Source organism: Bubalus bubalis, chromosome 6 (genome assembly GCF_019923935.1).
Source record: "Bubalus bubalis isolate 160015118507 breed Murrah chromosome 6, NDDB_SH_1, whole genome shotgun sequence".
Lineage (NCBI taxonomy): Eukaryota > Metazoa > Chordata > Mammalia > Artiodactyla > Bovidae > Bubalus > Bubalus bubalis.
Genome location: NC_059162.1, coordinates 83455184 through 83477310, shown reverse-complemented (window position 1 = coordinate 83477310; position 22127 = coordinate 83455184). Strand labels below are relative to the sequence as shown.

At 36.8% G+C, this 22127-nt stretch overlaps 1 protein-coding gene across 4 annotated transcripts in view; it reads left to right on the top strand.

The window, feature by feature from the left end:
• Positions 1 to 22127, top strand: part of PATJ (PATJ crumbs cell polarity complex component) — a 382417-nt gene that overhangs the window by 129655 nt on the left and 230635 nt on the right. For all 4 annotated transcript variants that reach the window (XM_025288586.3, XM_025288590.3, XM_025288587.3 and 1 more), the window contains exons 22-26: positions 375 to 549; positions 9797 to 9868; positions 11320 to 11497; positions 16685 to 16795; positions 21004 to 21081. In XM_025288586.3, the coding sequence (XP_025144371.3) occupies positions 375 to 549; positions 9797 to 9868; positions 11320 to 11497; positions 16685 to 16795; positions 21004 to 21081 (614 nt within the window). The remainder of the gene's footprint in view (positions 1 to 374; positions 550 to 9796; positions 9869 to 11319; positions 11498 to 16684; positions 16796 to 21003; positions 21082 to 22127) is intronic.

Below are 22127 nucleotides of genomic sequence, written 5' to 3'. Positions count from 1 at the left end.
TTAGTTTGTTGTATTTTTTAGATTCCACATATGAGTAATACCATACAGTATTTGTCTTTCTCTTTCTGACTTATAAGAAAGATTCTTTTGATAAAAGATTCATATTGCTAACATAATATCTTTTCACTAAAGCCATGCTTAACATTGTAACCCTCTTCCACTGAGCAATCCTTATTTCCCTTCCTCACAGAATTTTTTTTACCATAGCACTGCCACCATCTGACATGTTAAATATTTTGCTTATTTAGTTTAGTGTAAATAAGTCTTCTACCTGAAAGGGGCCTGCCTGTGTAGATATCCATAACTCTTTGTTGAATGAATGAAGAATGAATGAATGTATCCTGTGCTCACCAACATCTGGTTTTGCTCTTTAGGCATGATGATTCCAAATGATGTGCAGGGTCCTGGCTTGCTTGTTGAACTTCCTGTCGTGGCTCAGAGAAGGGACCAAGAAGACTTGCCTCTGTATCAACTCTCCAGGACTCAAGCTGTTTCCAAGGTTTCAGCATACGCAGGAATGTTGTCTTCTAGATATACCACTGATGCATGGTATGATATTATTCCTCTGCATTTTTACATTATAAAGTAGCTTTCTTTTAGCTTCATTAAAAACAACAACAACAGGTCATGTTTATGGTGGACCATTTGTAAAGTGCAGAAAAATATTTTGAATAAAGCCCACTATATTAAATGATTACTGTGAGAATTTCCCACGCTTAAAATTGTACCATATATATAATTTTGTATTCTCTCAGTTGTGTGCAAATTCAGTTCAGTCGCTCAGTCATGTCCGACTCTTTGTGACCCCATGAATCACAGCACGCCAGGCCTCCCTGTCCATCACCAACTCCCGGAGTTCACTCAGACTCAAGTCCATCGAGTCAGTGATGCCATCCAGTCATCTCATCCTCTGTCGTCCCCTTCTCCTTCTGCTCCCAATCCCTCTCAGCATCAGAGTCTTTTCCAATGAGTCAACTCTTCGCATGAGGTGGCTAAAGTACTGGAGTTTCAGCTTCAGCATCATTCCTTCCAAAGAAATCCCAGGGCTGATCTCCTTCAGAAAGGACTGGTTGGATCTCCTTGCAGATAATGGAGGTTAATTAAGAATTTAACAATTCAAGCAAGAAATACACGAGGGCAAATAGAGGAAGGCTTGGACTTAAGAGTTGGAGGGGCTACAGGGATTGTTGGCTGATAACATGTGGGAAGTGAGAAGGAGAAGGAGATGACCTGTGTTTCTGAATGGAGCAACTAGATGGCTAGCAGGACCATTAATTCTTTGGCATAAGATTATAGGAGCATGAACAGTTTGAAAGGAAAATGATGAGTTCGGTTTGGGACATGTTGGGGGTTCAAGTATCCATAGAATGATGAAGTGAGATGGAGTTAATTAAATACATGTCTCCAAGGATTAGTGTTGAGGTCTATCCTGATGTGGATACTTGGGGAACAAGATCAAGTGAAGGTGAAACTCCTGGATTTGAATAGTCATCCAGGGGAGGCTCAAGTGATAATAGAACAGGGCCAACATTGGCGTCCTGCAGAGCAGCAAGATTAAGGGCATGAATGGAGGAAGAAAACGGTGAAGTGGAGGGAACAAAAGGTAGAAGGAAACTGATGAGCTGGAGGTTGATATAGAAACTAAGGGAAGAGAGCATTTGAACAAAAGCATCATTACAGACTATTGTTACATACTACAGAGAGAGGTCATGGTAGATAAAATGGAAGTTTTCTTGGGACTTGATCACATGGATGCTCTTGGTAAGCTAAGAACAGTTTCATTAGAGTGGAAATCAGAATAGTGGGTTGAGAAATGAACAGAAGTCAGAAATTGGATAAAGTAAGAGTAGACTAGTGTTTTGAGAAACCTGATCATGAAGAGGCAGAAAGAATGTATGTTACCTAGACAACTGGAGGGCATTGTAGGACTGGGGCAAGAGGATGTATATATGTATACACACACACACAGACTGTAAATGTGAAAGATCCAGAACACACACACACAGATTGTAAGTGTGAAAGATCCAGAAAAGGAATATGTAGATGCTAGAAAGTGGGTGATTAAATATAGTCCCTGGAGAGGGTGGAGGGAGAGGAGGACATGGCACCTACAGAGATTAACCTTTAATATCTGGTAGGAGGAAGCTCATATTCTCTATGGACTCAGGTGCCAAGAGTGAAAGGAAAGCACAAATACAGGTATTGTTAGTACCTTGAGGACTGGAATCTGAAAAAGTTTTTACCCTATGGCCTTGGGTGTTTTTTTTTCTTTTTTTTTTGTCCTTTAGAAGAAAGTTTATTTACTCAAAATGATGGGGTGCTAGTAAAGTGGACCATAAAAAGAGAGGTGTCATAACAGAGCTTAGCTTTTGAAACAAGAGTAGGAGGGTAAAGACCTAGTGGTGAGAAGGAATTAGGAAAATACTGATTCCCTTTTCCCAGCTTCCCAGGGAGTGAGAGAATGAACATCGCTCTCTCAAGTGTGGTATCTGTGGCTGAGAAGCAGAGCCGCTGACGAACAGAGGAGGCTGAGAGAACACTGAGGGAGGAAGTTAGGTTGTGGGCGGTTTCTTTACAATTTAAGGAGATTTTGTGGAGTGTGATGGGTAGTTTGGCTGAGTGGGCCTTGGCAGTGGGGTATGGGAACAGAAGCACAGCTGAAAGAAAAACCAGGGCAGTGTAGCACTGTGAGTATAGGACGGCAGAAGCAAATGAAAGAGTTGGAGGTACTGCAAAATATACCAGGGATGAGAAAAAGGTAGGATTAATTGGCCTTATGCTGTTATTTACTTATTTATATTTGAAAATAGTTCACCTACAATGCTGTGTTAGTTTCAGGTGTACAGCAAAGTGAATCATTATGCATATACATGTATCATGCTAAGTGAGGCGAGTCAGACAAACACAAATATCATATGATATCACTTAAATCTGAAATCTAATAAAAATTATATAAATGATAAAATGATATAAATGAACTTATTTACAGAACAGAAACAGACTCACGGATCTCGAAATCAAATTTATGGTTACCAAAGGGGAAATGTGGCGGGGGGGAATGATACATTGGGAGACTGGGATTAATGTATATGCATACTACTATCTATAGAACAGATAACTATGGGGGCCTACTGAATAGCATAGGGAACTCCACTGAATGTTCTATGATAACTTACATGGGAAAAGAATCTTAATGCTTTTATTTAAATTTTAGTCCAACAAAGATTTTGTCTTGTTATATGAAGTGTCTCAGACTTAATGTCACTTCTCTGTTCAGTGATCTGTGACCTTTGCCGAGTTTTAGATAGAAACAATAAAAAGTTGTCTGGCCTTCTGCATAGCTTATGTCTGAGTGGAAAGGAAAGACTGGTAAGCCCAACTAGTTGGAGAAATTGGAGACTTTTTACTCAACAGACCTGGACCAATGGGTACAAGGAGGAGCTGACAGGCCCAGGGTCCTAGTGCAAGGGATCTAACCAGTTCCCAAGGGAAGAGAGTGTTAAACAATCATGAGTTTGTTTCTTTAGGAGAGATGCCTAGCAGTGGGAGTACTGGAAGAGTTAGGAATATGTTTCAACTTTTTTTATGTGGTCAAATTACTTTTCAGAGACATTTCCGTTTTTTAAATTTCTCTTGTGCTGAGTGTTAATAATGGACTCTGGCCAAAGAATTCAGAATTGAAGCTGCTTTTCACGTTATAGAATTGTAAGGGTAAATTGGAAGAGATTTAAACAAATTTCCAAACCCACCCCTCCTTCCTTGTGCAGAAGATGGAGCATTCCATCAGTTGTATCTTACTCAGTTCTCCCAGTTCCAGGGAGAAGAGGTCCACTTTTCTCCTAATGTGAGCACTTTGACAAGCTGATTTCTTGTGTTGGCACAGGCATTTAAGGGCTTCAGCCTAACCTTTGTCTTGGGAGATCAGTCTTGCATTTGAATGTTTTTTTTTTTTTTTGGCTCGCTGTCATAGATCCAGTGTATATATTTCAGTCTCAGCAGGCTCCAGAAGTGTTCCTGTAAATCATACTACCCCTTTTTAATCTTTCAGGGTATGACCCATGGAGTTAGGTCTGTAGATGAATATTTATTGCTACTCAGAAGACTTCCTGAGTAATGCACAGATTCCTTTCAGAATATTGTTTTTCAGATCATCAGGGTGTCAGCTAGTGCTAAATGCTACTTTACAGTTTCTTTGCATTAATTTTTGCATAGGACTCAGCAGAGCTATTTTGTTAGTATTCACTGTGCTCTTGCATAAGCTAACTTCTCTTCGGCTCCAGGACTAATATTAAGAGGTCAGATGCACACTGAAAGTGAAGATCTCTAGGAAGGAAGAATGGTGGGCAGACTGAGTGTGGAAACTCTGAAAGGAATCTAAGTGATCTTGTTCTGAGTATTCTTCTTCATAAAGTTCCTTGAGATGATGTGTTCAGAATTCACCTGGCTTCAGTCTTTTTCTAATTCAACTCTGTCATCACTTGCTGCCTAAAGACATGAGTGTGCCCATTAGTGGGGGACATGACCTTCCAAACCTAATAGGAGATGTGCAGTATAGTACTGTGCTGCTGCTGCTGTTGCTGCTGCTAAGTCGCTTCAGTCGTGTCCGACTCTGTGTGACCCCATAGACGGCAGCCCACCAGGCTCCTCCGTCCATGAGGATTCTCCAGGCAAGAACCCTGGAGTGGGTAGCCATTCCCTTCTCCAGGGTATCTTCCTAACCCAGGAATCAAATCGAGGTCTCCTGCATTGCAGGAAGATTCTTTACCAGCTGAGCTACCAGGGAAGCCCTGTGTGTATAATAGGATGCAAATGAAAAGAAATACTTTCAGATATTGGATACTTTGTTATGACTAGTAGGAAGTGAAATATGAGACTGAGTGTCATAGCTGGGGAAAGGATTAAATGAGTTAATGTTATATTTTAAGTCCCCAACACGGCTTGGCATTTAGTGCCTTTTAAGTAAATGGTGAGTTTCTGATAGGTTTACCTTTGAGTTCCACTGCCAAAAATTATGTGTAAATTAAGAATATTGGTAGAGGACTAAGGGTAAAGGAGAGAATAAACACATGGACGTGAGAGAGGACTACTCTGGAATGTTTGACTTGGAAGGAAAAAGGGGACGTTTCCAAGGAGTTTATAATGTTGCGGCTGTGGTCCACTGCAGGTGGAGATGAGTGTGAGAAATTAGGACAAGAGACGCACAGGAGTATTACACTAATGCCTTTGGAAATACAATTAGATATTTCATTGCTAACGCAGGCTGTACAGAAGGTCAGAAAAGGGAAAGACCTAAGGAAGTGACTTGCCCTTTATGAGTTGAACGTTTGTTTCTTAACAAAAGTCTTAAATGCAATTTTATGGAACCATTTTCTTAATTTTGATAACTGCATAATGGTGGCTCAGATGGTAAAGAAACTGCCTATAATGCAAGAGACTTGGGTTGGATTCCTGGGTCAGGAAGATCCCCTGGAGAAGGGAATGGCAACCCACTCCAGTATTCTTGCCTGGAGAATTCCATGGATAGAGGAGTCTGGTGGGCTATAGTCCCTGGGATCGTAGAGTCGGATGCAACTGAGCAACTTTTACACACACACAAACACACACACATACATTCATGTTATCAGCACTCCAATCAAGATATTAAACAGTTTCATCCACCCAGAAAGTTCTCTGCTTCTGACTTCTAATACTGTAAATTATTTTTTTCCATTCTAGAACTCATGTAAAATCATACAATAGGTACTTTTTTGTTATCTGGCTTTTTTACTGAGTACCACGTCTGTGTCATTTTAAACTTTCATGTATAGTAATGACTAATTCTTTATGTATACTGGTATCAGGTAATAATTTTCTTGTAACTTCAAGGTCATAGTGTTATATTTGTGTAACTAACCCTACTAGTTTGGAAAACATTAGTGCCTATTCTGCCTGGCTCTAGAAGCTCGTATTCCCTCTAGTGTGCACAGAAAATTGCCATATAGAGTCTATATTTTAAAAGGAAAAAGAAATCTCGAGATAACTTAGCCACAATTGTATCTCTTCCTGCCTACATCATTTTGGGGTGCTGAGTTTGTTTGACCCTTATATGGCTTAGTATACAGAATTTTTATGTGAAAAAAAGATATATTAAAAAGGAAAGGTCACCTTGGCTATCTGGATTCATCTGATTTTGGTATGACGTAGAAAATGTTAATCTCAAAGACATTGTGTCTTATGATGAAGTTTTACTATTAATATCCACTTGTTCATTAATGGGGCACTTTATCTTTCCTCCCAAATCTGTAAAGAATGATAACTTTGGGCATTTGTTATAAAGGACTGAAATAAAAAGCATTATTTCTATTAGATGGTTAATTCGTTTAGGGAAAAAGTGGTTATAAAACTCTGATTAAATGTAAAAGGCAAAAGTTCAATTATTTTAAGATTTGAGATTCTAACTGATTGAGCTATTGACCATGTTTAATCAAAGTGTAAATTATAAAATTAGAGTTTAGAATTCTCTTGTGAAAGATTCAAGTACATTTGGGCAAATTTGCATCTTAATATGTGCAGTAAAAGTATTTTACTTTCTCCATTAAATTTTAATTTGAGTTAAAAGGTATATGCATCCATCAGTGTAAAGTGACTGCATTATTTTGGATGGTTGCTCATCTCCTGTGACTTACTTTCTAAAACTAATCACACTATGGTTTTGAAAGTTTTATTTCTCTTTAGGTATGAAATAGTGTGAATAGAATATGTTCAACAATTTCCTGAAAAATAATAATATACTTTGAAAAAGTCTATCTAATGGAATAATCCTCTTGTTACAGATTTTCTTAAAGAAAACTAAAACTTTCCATATTTTAGATAACATTTTTCTCCCTTCATTTAATATTATATGTGAAAGTCAGCAGTTTAGGATATTTTTTATTTTATTTTTTTAAAAAGGAAAGCATATAGCCCATACCAATGTGAAAACTTGACTTCCATTCTATTGTAGGTCATTTTAAATTTAAGGATTTAATTCTTAGAATGATACTATGTATGTGCCATAATAAAAATATGTACATTTTTTTCTTAATATATTTCATAAACTGTTTCTTACCCACAAAATGTGTGAATTTTTTCCTTCACCCACCAACCAATTTTCTGATTCTTTGGACAATGTGTCCTACAATTCATTTCCGTTCTGACATTAACTGCAGAGTTAGTACAGCCCCCCCAGGTTAAGGGCTCAGTCCCATAAGACTGTCCCAACTTCAGAAGCCAGGCACAGATTCCAGGTTTGCGAATTCTACTTCTGACCAACTGACTATGAATTGGGGGTTCTCATATCACCTTTCTGAGGTTCAATAATTTGATAGCATGGCTTATAGAACTTAGGGACGTGCTTCACTATTACTGCTTTATTGTAAAGGATACGACTCCGGAATAGCCAAATGGAAGAGATGCATAAGTCGAGGAAGGGAGTGTGTGTGTGGGATGCGAGAGCTTCCAGGCTCTCTTGGGGCACATCACCTTCCCAGCACTTTAATGTGTTCTCCAACCTGCAGGCTCTCTCAACCCTGTTGTTTGGAGGTGGGGAGAGGTTTATGGAGGCTGCATTATGCAGGCATGATTGATTACATCATTGGCCATTGGTGATTGAACTCACTTCTAGCCCCTTTCCAGAGGTGAGGGTGGGGTGGAAAGTTTTAACTCTAAATACATGGTTGTTTCAGAGAAGGAAATGACACCCCACTCCAGTTTTCTTGCCTGGAGAATCCCATGGACAGAAGAGCCTGGCAAGCTACTGTGTATACCTGAATATAAATTCAAGTGAAAAAATTTAAGGGAAATGGATATTGGTTGAGCCTCAGTTAAATGCCAGTAATATTTCATTTAATCCTTGTTGCTGTTATGGGATAATCAAAATATGAAAGTTTATGCTATGACTACCACTATCCAATGAACGTATATGTACATGTGCAAAAAATAGTAATATGACATGATAAAATGAAGACTCAAATTGGTGGAATCATGGGTATATCATTCAGTGATTGCATTCAGCTGCTGATAAACTGAACCTCCCTCTTTATTCCCACACCCCTCCCCCCACAACTGTTAGCGTGGCTTTACTCAACTGGGGCTTGATTTCTTTCATGTAAAGGAGTCCTGAAGAAGTCCTGGCAGGGCCTTGGACACCTTCTTCCTTTCTGCTGGGCTGTAATCAGTGTATTGCTTCAGTCCTCATTGCGTCGTCACGATTTTAAGATGGGTGTTCCATCGCCAATAATCACCTCTGCCTTCTAGGCAAGAAGGGAAAGAGCATAGAGCAAAAGGTTCCTGTCAGCTGATTCTCCCTCCACTTTATGAGTTTTCCTGCAAGTCTCACCCAAGGACTTTGGCTTCCTTGGTGCTGATCAGAGCTCTTGCACACAGCTACCATTAGCTAAGAGGAAGTCCAGAAAATGTATTGTTTTTAAAGCTGAGCATAGTGCCACCTGGAGTAAAGGGGTGTTATATTGGTAAGGAAGATGGCAGAGAGGGCATTAGATAAGTAACCAGCAATTATCTGCCAAGGTGTTTTTCTTGAATTTTATGAATGCTTTTAATCATAAAAAGTAGACTGGCTAAGGGAAGAAGATTGTCTGCAGTGGGTGAGACGTAAGTGATCCTTAATGATCTCAGTTCTTTAACTGATTTTCAGATTGTTTAGATCCTTTCACTTTCTCTTTTCAATCATCCTTAAACCATTGTATCCTAGAAAATTGTAGAGTGACAAGTAGCTGGAGTTTCATGCTTTTGATAGGACTTATTTGAGAATTCAGAGGAAAATGGAGCATTGAAACTCCATGCTGAAAAAAAGATTTGGATACTATGGAGAGGTTATGTAGTACATCTGAGCCTTCTCTCAGCCTCAAGTGGAAAATATAGTAATATGACCTGCTGTGCTTACTTCACAGGGGTTTTTATGAAAATGAAATGGAAGAAGTAGTACCTACATTTTTATATACAGTAATATGATTGGCAGTATCACATAAGTTATTTAATTTGATGGTTCAAAGGCACATGCCTATTTTGTGGTACAGGTTAGATTGGAGCTTAGAAATCCTGACTCCTTTTCCAGGTCATAGATGATAGTGCCTTTACCCTATTAGATAGCATTACTTTTATAACTATTCTATAATTCAGCATCCTGCTAGGCAGTTCCATATTAACATAATTTGATGGGTGGAAGTGTGATGGTAGTAGGTGAGAGGATTGTATTGTTTAACAAATCTTTCTGTAAACTGAAAAATACACAAACTGTAAACTGTGGACATACACAACATATTCACAGAATACAAATGACGGGGACATTATTTAGGGTTAGAGAGACAAGAAAATCTAGAAAGAGCCATCATGTTTCCTGACTATTTAGTCATTTCAGTTGTTTGTGTCAGGTTATACTAGATTGTTAGCCCGTCAGTCACACCAAGTTTTAAGAAATATATTTTATAATATTTAAGTGTTGATAGAAAAACAAATGTAAAATCATACAAATTCAAACACAGATTTTTAGAAAGTAGCATCTATAGTGTCACCAATGAAAGTGTTTATAATCAGTGATTTTCTGGTACTGGGTGGATATTTATTAATTTGAACATTTAAGCAATATATCTTTGTATGGATAGTTAACTATTGATGTAAATATTTTTAAAGCTTAGAAATTAAGAACTTTTAAACTGCATATAGATTGTATAATATAAAACTTTTTAAGAACCTTTAATAATGAGTGTGTTATAAGTTACATGTGTGTATGTTTTTTTTTTTTTCCTTTCTTTCTCCTCAGTGAATTACCTGAGAGAGAAGAAGGTGAAGGAGAAGAAACTCCAAACTTCAGTCACTGGGGACCACCAAGAATGTAGGTTGATAACATGATTGGCTTTCTCAATAGGACAGTGCAATTGGTTGCTCTTTTCTTCAATTTAATAGTGTCAGTCATTCTCTAATGATTGCCATAGTTCACAGGTACATTGGCCTGAACTGTAGTTGTGCTTTGTCTTACCTAGAGGTTTTTAGCCAGGCAAAATGACTATAACCAATATTAGGAAAACCATTGTCATACTTTTTCAGAGAAAGGAGCTTACAGATGTCCATCTATGAGGGGCTCAGTGTACTTTCTCACTATACCACTAAGCAAGGCAGCTAGAGCTGTCTTGAAGGCAGTAAAGCTCTTTTTTTCTTTTAAACAAACCAGAGCAATAGTTGAGGCTTCTGTGACATAGCCCCCTCCTCCTCTTATGTTAATCCAAGTTTGTGTCTTGTTTGCACTAACAGAGTGTGCTGGGCCCATCCTCCTGTGGTTACTCTCATTGTTTTTTGTAGTAACCAGGGCTGCACTTTATTAAGATTATAAAAGTCTTCCATTAGCTGCCCTTTCTATTTTCACTCATTATTAATTCCACCATGTCACTCACATTGTTTTTTTTTTGCACTTTTGAGTTTTGTCTTAAAAACTCTTAGCTGTTTTCTGAGTTACTTTTTGGAGTTAATTATTGGCCATGTCTGTGCAGTTTGAACAAAATTCATAGTATTTTGAGGGACAAGTTTTATTCCATACTTTATGGAAATGATGTGGAGGTGGGAAGAAAAGAAAACCTTTCCAGCCTCTGGAGCAATAAAATCTGTCCTCCGTTTAAAGAACCACAGGCTAGCCTGGCTGACTAGGAATAGCAGTATGGGCAGTGAGTGTGCCAGTGACAAATTTATTTTATTGTGAAAAAAAGAAAAAAAGTGAAGTTGCTCAGTCGTGTCCAACTCTTTGCGACCCCATGGACTGTAGCCTACCATGCTCCTCCCTTCATGGGATTTTCCAGGCAAGAGTTCTGGAGCGGGTTGCCATTTCCTTCTCCAGTTCTGAAGGTCTGTGCTTTTTTGCCAAAATGATACATGTGACTTTCTTGATTTTTTTTTCACTCATTTGTTATTTCTTCAATTCATTCTTTGCTAATGTTACATATGATGCAGATAAAAAGGACTCATCAGAAAATATATGGTGGTGGGAGATAGGGTTATTAAGATCTAGCTAAATTTCTCAATATTAAGAGTTGTATTTGTTGTCTTAGAAATCATCTTCAGAATTTAAACTGTTACATATACCATAAAATTCTTCATAAGAATCTAATAGAATTTAATTCCATTCTATAGAAGTGATAGATTCTTACAATTTAGGAACTAGGTATAACTTCTATAACATTTGTGAAAATGTATTTATATAAAATGAGCCACAAGGATATACACGTTGAACACAATGACGATACAACAAATTGCCTTGTTCATGGGTGAATTCTGTTTTCTTGTTTGTTTTTACAGCGTTGAGATTTTTAGAGAACCAGATGTATCTCTTGGTATTAGTATTGTTGGCGGACAAACTGTCATAAAACGTTTAAAGAATGGAGAGGAGCTTAAAGGTATATTTATTAAACAAGTTTTGGAAGACAGTCCGGCAGGAAAAACAAATGCTCTTAAAACTGGGGATAAAATACTTGAGGTAAATAATGTTAAAATTTTGTTTTTGTTTGAAATGTACTGTGAAACAGTAAATATGTGTGTACTGTTGGTATATTTTATTCAAATGCCTTCATTTGTAGGTTTACACAATTTTGTGAGATTCTAAAGTTGAACTGTAGGAGTAGTGTTAGTCGCTCAGTCGTGTCCAACTCTTTGCGACCCCATGGACTGTAACCCGTCAGGCTCCTCTGTCCATGGAATCCTCCAGGCAAGAATACTGGAGTGGGTTGCCATTCCTTTCTCCAGGGGATCTTCCTGACCCAGGAATTGAACCCAGATGTCTTGCATTGCAGGTGGATTCTTTACTGTCTAAGCCACTAGCAAAGCCCTTAAAATGATAAAACAAAAAGCATCAAATTTCACAAGTTGACAGAATGAGGCGGAAGGTGGGCCTCACGCTTCTCCCACAGTCTTTAACAAACTTTGAATTGTATATGGCAGTGGGGTAGCTCGGCTGTCCTCCCAGAGTTGACCCTGAAAGTGGAAGACTGTTGTTGGAATCCATCCTTTACACATGGCAGGCTTTGCAGAGTGGAGTTTTAAGGATACATCACAGGCACTGAGAGGTCTAGATCTGATACATTTCTTTGCATTGGGTTTATTGGATGACACCATACTGAATATCTTTAACCCCAGAATCTGCTTGTCCTCGCCTCATGGTTTATGATGCTAAACATCAGCTGTGGTGTTTTATCTCTGACAGAATGAAAAGTGCTCTGGAGATCATGGAGTGAAGTCTAGATTGTCCTGTTTGTTTTCTATTCTTGGACAAATTATGAAATATATTTTATTTTCAGTTTCCAAACAAAACAGAAATGAGATTTTAAAACTCATATAATCATTGTGAGGATTAAAGAATTGCATAAAATTGTTCTGTGTGTACAAATTTGAGGTTATATTTATGTTTGTGAAATTGTAAAAAAAACCTTCAAACACACTGGAGATAAAGAAATGAAGAAAATGACCACAAATCCCTTCTCTTATGGTGTTTACATGATAGTGGGGGAGATAGACAATACACAAAATAAGTAATATATAGAAAGTTAGATTGTTATAAGTAGCCATGGAGAAAAATAACGGGGAGGAGAGTAAGGAATGACGAGTAGTGATGGCAACCAGTAGATTTGTTATGGAAGATGACATTGGGCAGATACAGGAAATGACCAAGTGAGCAGTGTGGACACAGACGGGAAGATGCCTCCAGACAGAGTGAACTGAAGTGCAAAGGCTCTGAGGTGGGAGCTTGCCTGGATGTATTCAAGGGACAGAAGGAGGTCTAGCACTGCTACTGTAGGTGGAGTGAACAAGAGAGACGCTGAAAGAGAAAAGGTAATGGGAAGCCACATCATGGAGAGCTCAGAAGGCTGTCCACTCTGAATGTGTGGGAATCCATTGGAGAATTATGAACACATACATATTTTTAAAAAGGGTTATTCTGGCTTTCTGGGGCAGGCGTGGTTTCTTTTATTTGGCATTTGTGTGGTACACTGTTTTTTTTTTTTTTCATTTTCATACTTATTTGCGATTTTGTTTTAGTTGTATTTTTTAAACAACATATAACTGGATTTTGCTTTTTTAAAATCTAAATTGATAATATTCATCTAATAAAGCATTTATTTTTAATTTTATTACTGATACATATGCACTTAGAACAAAATACAGAAGCTAATGTTTAAAAATTAGCTTTTTTCCTTTATATAGTGAAATAATTATAAATTCATAGGACATTGCAAAGAAATGTATAAGGAAGTCCCATGTACTCTCTTCACGTAGCCTCACCCAACGTTAACATCTTACATGACTACAGGAAAAGCAAAAGCAAAATGCTAATATTGGCACAATTCACAGACCTTAGTCAGATTTCACCAGGTATATACACGTACCACATGTGTGTGTGTGTTTATAGCTCTGCACAATTTTATCACATGTGTAACCTTGCATAACCCCCACAGCAATCAAGAAACTCAGCTGAGTCATCACCACAAGACTCCTTGTCTGGCCCCTCGATAGCCACTCCTCTCCTCTCCCCTCCTCTCGCATCGCTAGCGTCTGGCCACCACTATTCTGGTTTTCCGTATTTATAAGTGTGTTATTTTACAGTTGTCACATAAGTGGAATTATGATTCTGTTTCTTCTTGAGATTCTGTCTTTACTCAGTGCAATTTCTTTGAAGTTCTTTCAATTTGTCAGTAGTTGATCCCTTTTTATGAATGCGTGCTATTCCATGGTATGGAGGTACCACAGTTTAACCATTCACCCATAGAAAGATGTTTGGGTGGTTTCCAGTTCTTGGCCATTCTAAATAAGCCCTATAAACATTGGTATATAAGTTCCTGAGTGAAAAGAAGTGTCCATTTCTTTGGGATACATGCCCAAGAGTGTAATTGCTGGGTTGTATGTTAAGTTCCTTTCTTAGTCTTAAGAAACTGTCAAACTATTTTCCAGAATAGCTGCACCATTTTGTATACAAGCCGTTATGAGTGATCCAATGTCTCTGCATCCTCACCAGCATTTGGGATTGTCACTATTTTTCATTTTAGCCATTCTGGATAGGTACATAGTGATATCATTGTTGTTTTAATTTGTAGTTCCCTAACTTTTCATGTGCTTAATTGCCATCTGATACCCTTTTTGGTGTAATGTTTGTTCAAGTCTTTTGTCTTTTTTCTAATTGAATTGTTCATTTTTTCTTATCTTTTTGAATTTTTTCTCATCTTTCTCTGCTGTCAGTGAATAAAAAGTATTCTCTCATCTAATCCATCATCACTTTTACACATACTAATAAAAACCCATTGTTTTATCTCAGATTTAATAATTTATATTTCTTCAGATTCACAACAGACCTGAAATATTAAACTCTAATATATATTCTGTGAACCATAAGGAGTCATTTGTTTACTTTTTTCTATGAAAAGCATTACTTGTTTTGCTAGTGAAGTTTAATACTCATTTCTGTCTTGAGACAATTGCACAAAAGGTTTAGGTCTGTATAAAGAGCTTTTTAAACTAGAAAGTTTAAATTTAACTTAATTTTAAATTAAATTAAATGGGTCTTCATCTATGTACATGGACATTTTTTAGGTTATAATTTTAAAGTTGAGAAAGACTAAGATTATTTTTCTGTTGTAATATGACAGAATTCTAACTTTTTTCTCACTTCTCAGCTTTAGTGATTCCCATTTAACACTGTATAATCTCTGTCAGGGAAAAAAAGCTGATTATTACTGAAGAGGATGTAGTTCTCATATAGCCTCTACTTTTCTTACTGTTGAATGTTTCAGGGATCAGGTTTTTTTGAAAGAAGCTGCATCAAACTAGTGACAGCTTTTAATCGTCACTGCAAATTTTTTCTATTTTTTTTCATTTACTATTATTCATATCCTTCCTCAACTCAGATGGGAAAAGAGCTTTTCACAGCGTTAAAATCTTCATGGATGCCTATTAGAATAAAAAGCCAGAGTTCTTGCCATGGCCTTCTGGATTTTACATGATGTGGCTTCAGCTGCCTCCCGGACATCACTTCTTTCTGCTCTCTCCTCTTTCTGTGTTCTTTAGACTCACCTCCATTTAAATCTCTCTGACACACAGGGCTCCCATCTCCTGCCTCCATGCTGTCGCTTCTCTGTCCCTCCGCCTCTGGCATGCTCGCTTTCTTCCTCACTCTGCTCAGATGCAGTGACTTATCCTCCTATCACTCTGGTGCATGTGCTTCCAACTCCTTTGATCTTCTTTCCTTTCATTGAGCTTTTCTGGGACAACCACATCCTAGTTAAGTGCAACTGTTTGCTTATTTTGTGATCTCTTTCTTGATTTGAACCAACAAAGTTATACCAACAAACAAGAAATTGTGACACTCTGAAGCCTTTGGAATGAAAAGTTGTAAAATAGCAAAAAAAAAAAAAAAAAAAAAGCCAAGAAACCAACAAACAAAAAACCCCATGCATACTGTCTGGTCTCATTTTAAATTCATGAATGCTCCCTCAGATGGGTCTTTAACTCTGTCCTGCTGTCCTGCATTTAACAAGGTGTTGCATTCTTCTAAGTAGTCCTTCAGACCTCCTGTGCTTCCTTCCTTAGTCTTAATCTCAGTTGATGGTCCTTCTTTCTTATTTCATTGAGAAAGAAAGAGGAGTCGAAAGGGACCTTCCTCTTGCTCCTTCTACATCCTTTTTTTTCTACCTGTGCTTGTTGCAACAAATGAACTATTTGTGTTTCTTCTATCTAGAGTCTGTCTCTCTAACTCGTGCAGTAGAAGTCATTCCATCTTCAGTTTCCAAGGGTTTGCTTCTGCAGTCATCACTCTTCTCTACCTTCATTTTTCCTCTCCTCTGTATCATCATTATTGTAGTATATCCCGTCTTAAAAAAACAAAAACCAACCTTGATTCCACTGCACCTACATTCCTATTTCTTTGATCCCCTTGTAGCAAAACAATATTCACAAATTGTCATTATCCTCTGACTGGAAACCACCTCAACTTTTACCAAGGCTTCCTTACATTGTGAGTTTGAAGAATTCATTCCTTTAAATAAATGCATTTGATAAATAGAATGCTCTTTGAGACTATGGGCATGTTCACAAGTTATGCTTTCTCAGATTTGTATAATGAGATGTGTACACTTTACCCAAATTTGTTGAAGGCAGAACTCTTTTAGTAAAAGAACCCATGGGTGTTTTCACACTTCTTTTTTGAACATAATTTGAGAAATGTTCAACTACTCAATTTGATAATGGGCAATTTGCTTAAAATACCTTTCTTCTTAGTTTAATTGAGAGAAGATGAGTCCAAGGAGATCCCCAGCCCCTACCCCCCTTCAGAATTATGTCCTCTTATAGTGGCAGAGGAGACATTATAAGCTCAGAAGCTTCTTAAGTTTCTGTTACTGATTAGGCTACCTACTTTTGCATAATTATTTTTAACCTCAGCTATTGTTATTAAGATATTTTTCTTATATACTTTTCTTGAAGGTAAGATGTTAATTTTCTTAAACATGGTCTCCTAAAACAGCAAACCTTTTTATGTGCCAGTCTTATATTTTTCTAGCTGTCGTCTAATTCATTCAACTCTGGCTGTTCTCATAACTAGATAATATGCATGAACTTGAATTAACTTATCCACAAGATCTGCTGTCTTGCTAACTGAAATAAATTACGTCTGTGTTTTTAGGTGTCTGGAGTAGATTTGCAGAATGCTTCACACAGAGAAGCAGTCGAGGCCATTAAGAATGCAGGAAACCCTGTGGTGTTCGTCGTTCAGAGCTTGTCATCCACTCCAAGAGTAAGCTTTAGTTTACATATTCAACAAGTTTACAAATAGTCTCTAGATCTGTGGATCAAGCTTTTGCCTCCAAGTGTTAATATTTTCCAACATATTTTTTACTGTTATTCTACTATTGCTTAAAGGAAGTTAGCTTTGTAAAAATTTAATTATTAGCTTCAGTTTTCCCTTTTTTCTCTGATTTCAATCTCCTGGTCAAATTTGAGTTATTCCAGTGTACAATGGAGTCCAACAGACCTATTTTCGATTCTTTGATTCCCTATTTACCAGGTTTGCTAATTTGGAGGCAAGTTACTTAACCTTTCTGAACTAGTTACTTTGTCTATAAAACGCTTCCAACACAGAGAAGGTCAGTTATAAAAACATCCTAGAGGGACTATCAAATGGCCTGTGTATCTATTATAGCATGTAAAAATTCAAATGTGTTGCACTGTATGTTCTGTTGGAGATTCTGAATTTATAAAGGACAGTATTTCATCATAGAGTTTTTTCCTGTAATAAACTATTGATTTGGTAGGGAATTAGAACTCTGATACACAGATGTCAGTGACAGGATGTGTATTTTATATTGCAATATGAGGCAGAAATGTCACCAGTAAGCCCTGTAACCGAAAGTTATGTTTACTTTTCTATATTTTATAATGGAAGACAGCTGTTCAAAACATAGGCACTTCTGAACAGTAGAAAAACTGCATAGTTTTTAAAAATATGCCTTTCAGTCCACTAAAATGCAGTGCTTTTCAACCTTTTTTTATATCAAGGCATACAGAAAATAATATTTGTATAACAAACTGGGTAAACAGATGTCTGGCTGTCCCGGAGCGGGGGGCATCAATGTGTATTTTTTGCATGCTTATAGCCTGCCCATACCCAGGGGGCTGCAGCCTCACCCCGTATGGGCAGCTCTGCTGTGCACTGTATTTGCAGCAAGGTCCCTTCCAGACTTAATGCCACGTTTATACTATCAAGACTAATTGAGAGAGGGAAGCAGAATAAAGTCTTCACATTTTTGTATGCAGTTTGAAATTCTGGATTTATTAGAATCCACCCTTAAACTCTTATGATACTGAGAAAATTGTTGAGGCCATCACTTTTATTTCTGGAGACTGAATTTAATAGGAATGTTGGCCAGATTTTCCCTGCCAAATGACACTTCCAGAGAAACAGCTCTGAGCTAGAATGAGCCAATCAAATTATACATTTATACGACCATTTGTGAATGCTTCACCAAAAAATATTCAAAGCATTTTATTAGGTTATAAGGTCAGCCATAAAGGCCAAGCTTTTAATCTAGTCTTTGTTGGTGAGCTGTGGTGGAAGTTTTCATTTGAGTGACCAGTACAATATCTTTAAACTGCTTAAAAAGAAAAAGTCTTCAGCATTATTCCATGCTCAAGCCACTTATCCCTCAGGCAGCATCACAGAGTGTTGCGTTCATCGAACACTGAACTGTCTGTGGTTCTAGCCAAAGAATGGTGATGATGTTAATGTCCATTACTTGTTCCGTTTTTTCAGCACAAAGTTGATTCCACCCGAATAAGGCAATGAAAGGAATCAAGCGTCATATTTTTATATCTTTGGTTTACTTATTCTTTCAATTATTGTTGATCATCACAGAAATAGAAAATATAGCCAAATTCTTAATCATTTTTGATCGGTTTAATTAAACTTTGAAACGTTCTTCAAAACTCCCAAGGAAGTCATTTCCTAATGTTTGGCCATCAGGGTCCTATGTCTAAATGTGCCTTGAAAAAGAAAGTGTTAGTCGCTCAGCTGTGACTTTGAGACCTCATGGATTATAGCTTGCCAGACTCCTCCCTCCATGGAATTCTCCAGGCAAGGATACTGGAGTGTGTAGCCATTCCCTTCTCCAGGGGATCTTCCCAACCCAGAGATGGAACCTGGGTCTCCTGCATTGCAGGTGATTTCTTTACCATCTGAGCCATCAGTGAAACCTTCATGAAAATTCTCTTCAGCCTGATGGATTGAGTGGTGGTGTTTATGTTTGCACTTTTTTTTTTTAAGTTTTAATTTTTTAAATATTTGTGCTTTTAATAGGTGCTTTAGGAGGACTGGCAACACCTTACCTTTTTAAGCTTTTTCTCCTGAATTTCTCAACTATATTTTCAGCATGCTAGAAAGAAATGTGTATATCTACTTAGATTTACTTGGTATGTGCTTATTTGAGAGCAGAATTCATGATCTATACTGTACACCTCAATAGAAAGTTTCTATGCCAAAGCAATTTTTTCTACTTATAATTGCATTTCACAGTAGCATTAAGGTTTTCTCTATATATCCAAAACCAAACCCTTTTAAAACTGGTATCATTCTTTCAGTTCACTAAATTTATTATTATGTGTTGTTTTCTTTTTTCCTGTCTTCCATTTCTATTTCCCTAATATCATTGTTTCATAATGGCATCTAAATTTTTTTGGACATGTTCATTTTGTGTATTAGTCATATAGAAATATATGTTTTACTTTCATAAGAAATATGTGCTCTCCTACTTTTCATAAAGATGTGGTCTTTTTTGGTGGGCAATTTGTCTTCCAAAGTTTGCTAATGATATGTGTAGAGAATAATATTTCTCTATTTGAAAAACAAATAGTATAAACCTTATGAATGGCAACTAACTTTTATCCCATTTCAAAGCTTCTGCCCTTTAACTTTAGCTGGTTTTTCCATAGGAGAAAGTAGGTCCAGTATAGGCACGTGTTATGACTTTGTAGGGAGACAAAGTGTTTTAAAGTCTTCAGAATTAGAGACATATACCTGTAGATCCGCTGGTTTTTGAACTCTGACTTAGGTTGTCCTGTGTGTTAAATAGAGAAATAAATATTAAGCACAGTCTCTATTCACATAAGAAGCCACAGATATAAATTGATTTATCACTACTATTGCTTTTTACTTTAGAGAAACATTTCTGAGATGGTCTCACTTATTCCAAAATTAATTTATTCCTTTAGACTCTAAAAGTAGAGAAGACTTAATCGTAAATTGCCTTTTTGAGAAAAGTGCTTTTGTTTTGTTTTTTAAATTATCCCTAGGGAGGCAGTTCCTTTAATTTTCTGAGTAAGGAGATTTATTTTTCCTTTTAATCTGCATGTCTGTCATCAGATTTTATGCCAATTACTTGTGTTAGCTATTTGAGGAGCCTTTAAAATAACCACTTTTAATAATACAAAATAATTTTGTATTTTCTTAAGATATTTTACAGGTAGTTTTACAAAAAGAAATGAGTCAAAAAGTAATCTGTGCTGTTTGCATCATTAAGAATTAAAATCATTTCTATGAAATTGAACTGTTTGATTCACTTATAAGCATTTATTGAATGCTACTATGTGGTGCTTTTTCTGAGCATCAGGGTGATAGTGATAAATAAATTCCAGCTCTAATTGAGGTATTATCCAGGGGTGTAAATAGCTTTGTATAATTTATCTATATGCTAACAGTGATGGTTAAATATTTATTGAATGTACACAGTGCGCTAGATACCATACTCAAACTGTATGAAGATATTACATAAGAATGATTACTGCAAGATTGTTTGTAGGAGAGAAACTTGGAAATGAAGTATGTAAAATCCCATGAAAAGCATGACTGACAGCAAGAAATGTTATATATCCATGAAAAGAAACATATCATAATCATTCCAGGTGACAGGATTTACAGTTCGTTAAGTAAAAAAGAAAAAGTAATATTTACTGAGGCATCCATTTTTTACATGAAGAAAAGTAAAATCAAAGCCTCAAATAAGTGGGCTGAAGTGATATCACTTCAGTGTTAGCTGCCCTTGGTGACTGGAATAAACATATACAATAACCTTAAAAAAAAAACAAAAAAAAAAAACCAAAAAAAACAAAACTTGAGCTGGAGTACACTGATGAATAAGGTAGATCAATGAAATAAATGTTACAGAGGAACTAACTTTCTGGATCTAAACAAGCCTGTGAATTTATTGTCCCTTGATGCCGCACACAAACACACACACATGCAGGCATTCACATTTGGGTTATATAACTTGCTAGATTTCCTAAGTTGTGTTGTTTGCTTTAACTATACTTCTCATATCTTTACTTTTTAGGTGAAGTTAGAAATATAGTTAAGTAGGATTTTAACGATTTTTTTTTTTAATGCGTGGAACAATGTAATGATTGTGACATTTAAATTCTTTCTTTCTCTCTTCCTTGTCTTTGTGGTGGCAGGTCATTCCTAGTGTGCATAGCAAGGCCAAAAAAATCACCAATAACCAGGACCAAGACACCCAAGAAAAAAAAGAAAAGGTAACCTAACCTCTTAAACTTTTAAAAATGTTTTTGGTTTCTTTTTGCATATCTGAGCTGCAATTAATATGTGTTTTCTTGGATGAGTATCTGGGTAGAAGTATGGTACATTTAGGACTCTCCTGGTGGCTCAAACATAAAGAATCTGCCTGCAGGAGACCCAGGTTCCGTCCCTGGGTTGGGAAGATCCCCTGGAGACGGGAGTGGCAACCCACACCAATATTGTTGCCTGGAGAATTCCACGGACACAGGATCCTGGTGGGTTACAGGCCATAGGTTTGCAAAGAGTCAGACACAGATGAAAGACTTTAAGTTCACTTCACAGCAGTTATAATACCTCCTTTCTGTGAACGTACCTAATTCTGGCCTGGATGAAGGCCTAGTGAAGTACAGGTGTAAGATGTCATGGAGCCATTATCAGCCATTATCATCTTTTTCTAACTCCTAAGATATTAAGTTGAATTTCTATTGCTTAGTATTGTTTCTTTTTTTAGCTTCCAAAAGATTTATTTTTATTAAAAATGTATTTTTAATTTCCATGAAAATATTTTAAAAAACTTATTGCTGTTATTTTCAAACCTATTTCAGTTATAACCACAAATTGTATTTTATATAATATCTTGTACCTTGCACATTGGTTGAGACTTTTTTTATGGCCTCGCACATAGGTATTATAAATGTATATTTGTGATTTAAAAGAATAGCTATTATCTAGTTACAGATTTTCATACAGCGTTATTAGGGAAAACTAATTGGGTTATTCAGATATTCTATACACTTACTGATTTTTTTTATCAGAGTAACTCATCTTCCATTTTGATGGTTAAATTAGTCCACTTTTCATGTAGCTTTTCTGTTTTTATTTTATATTTTTCAAGATAATTTATTAGGTTAAATTAAAAAATTTAATATCCTCATAGGGATATAATTGACCCTTTCATTAATATGTGGCCTTACTAAGTAGTGCCTTAGTATCTAGTTCATCCAATATCCTTGAATAGGACAGATTTCCTTTTATATTTTTGTCTGATAGTTTGTCTTGGAAG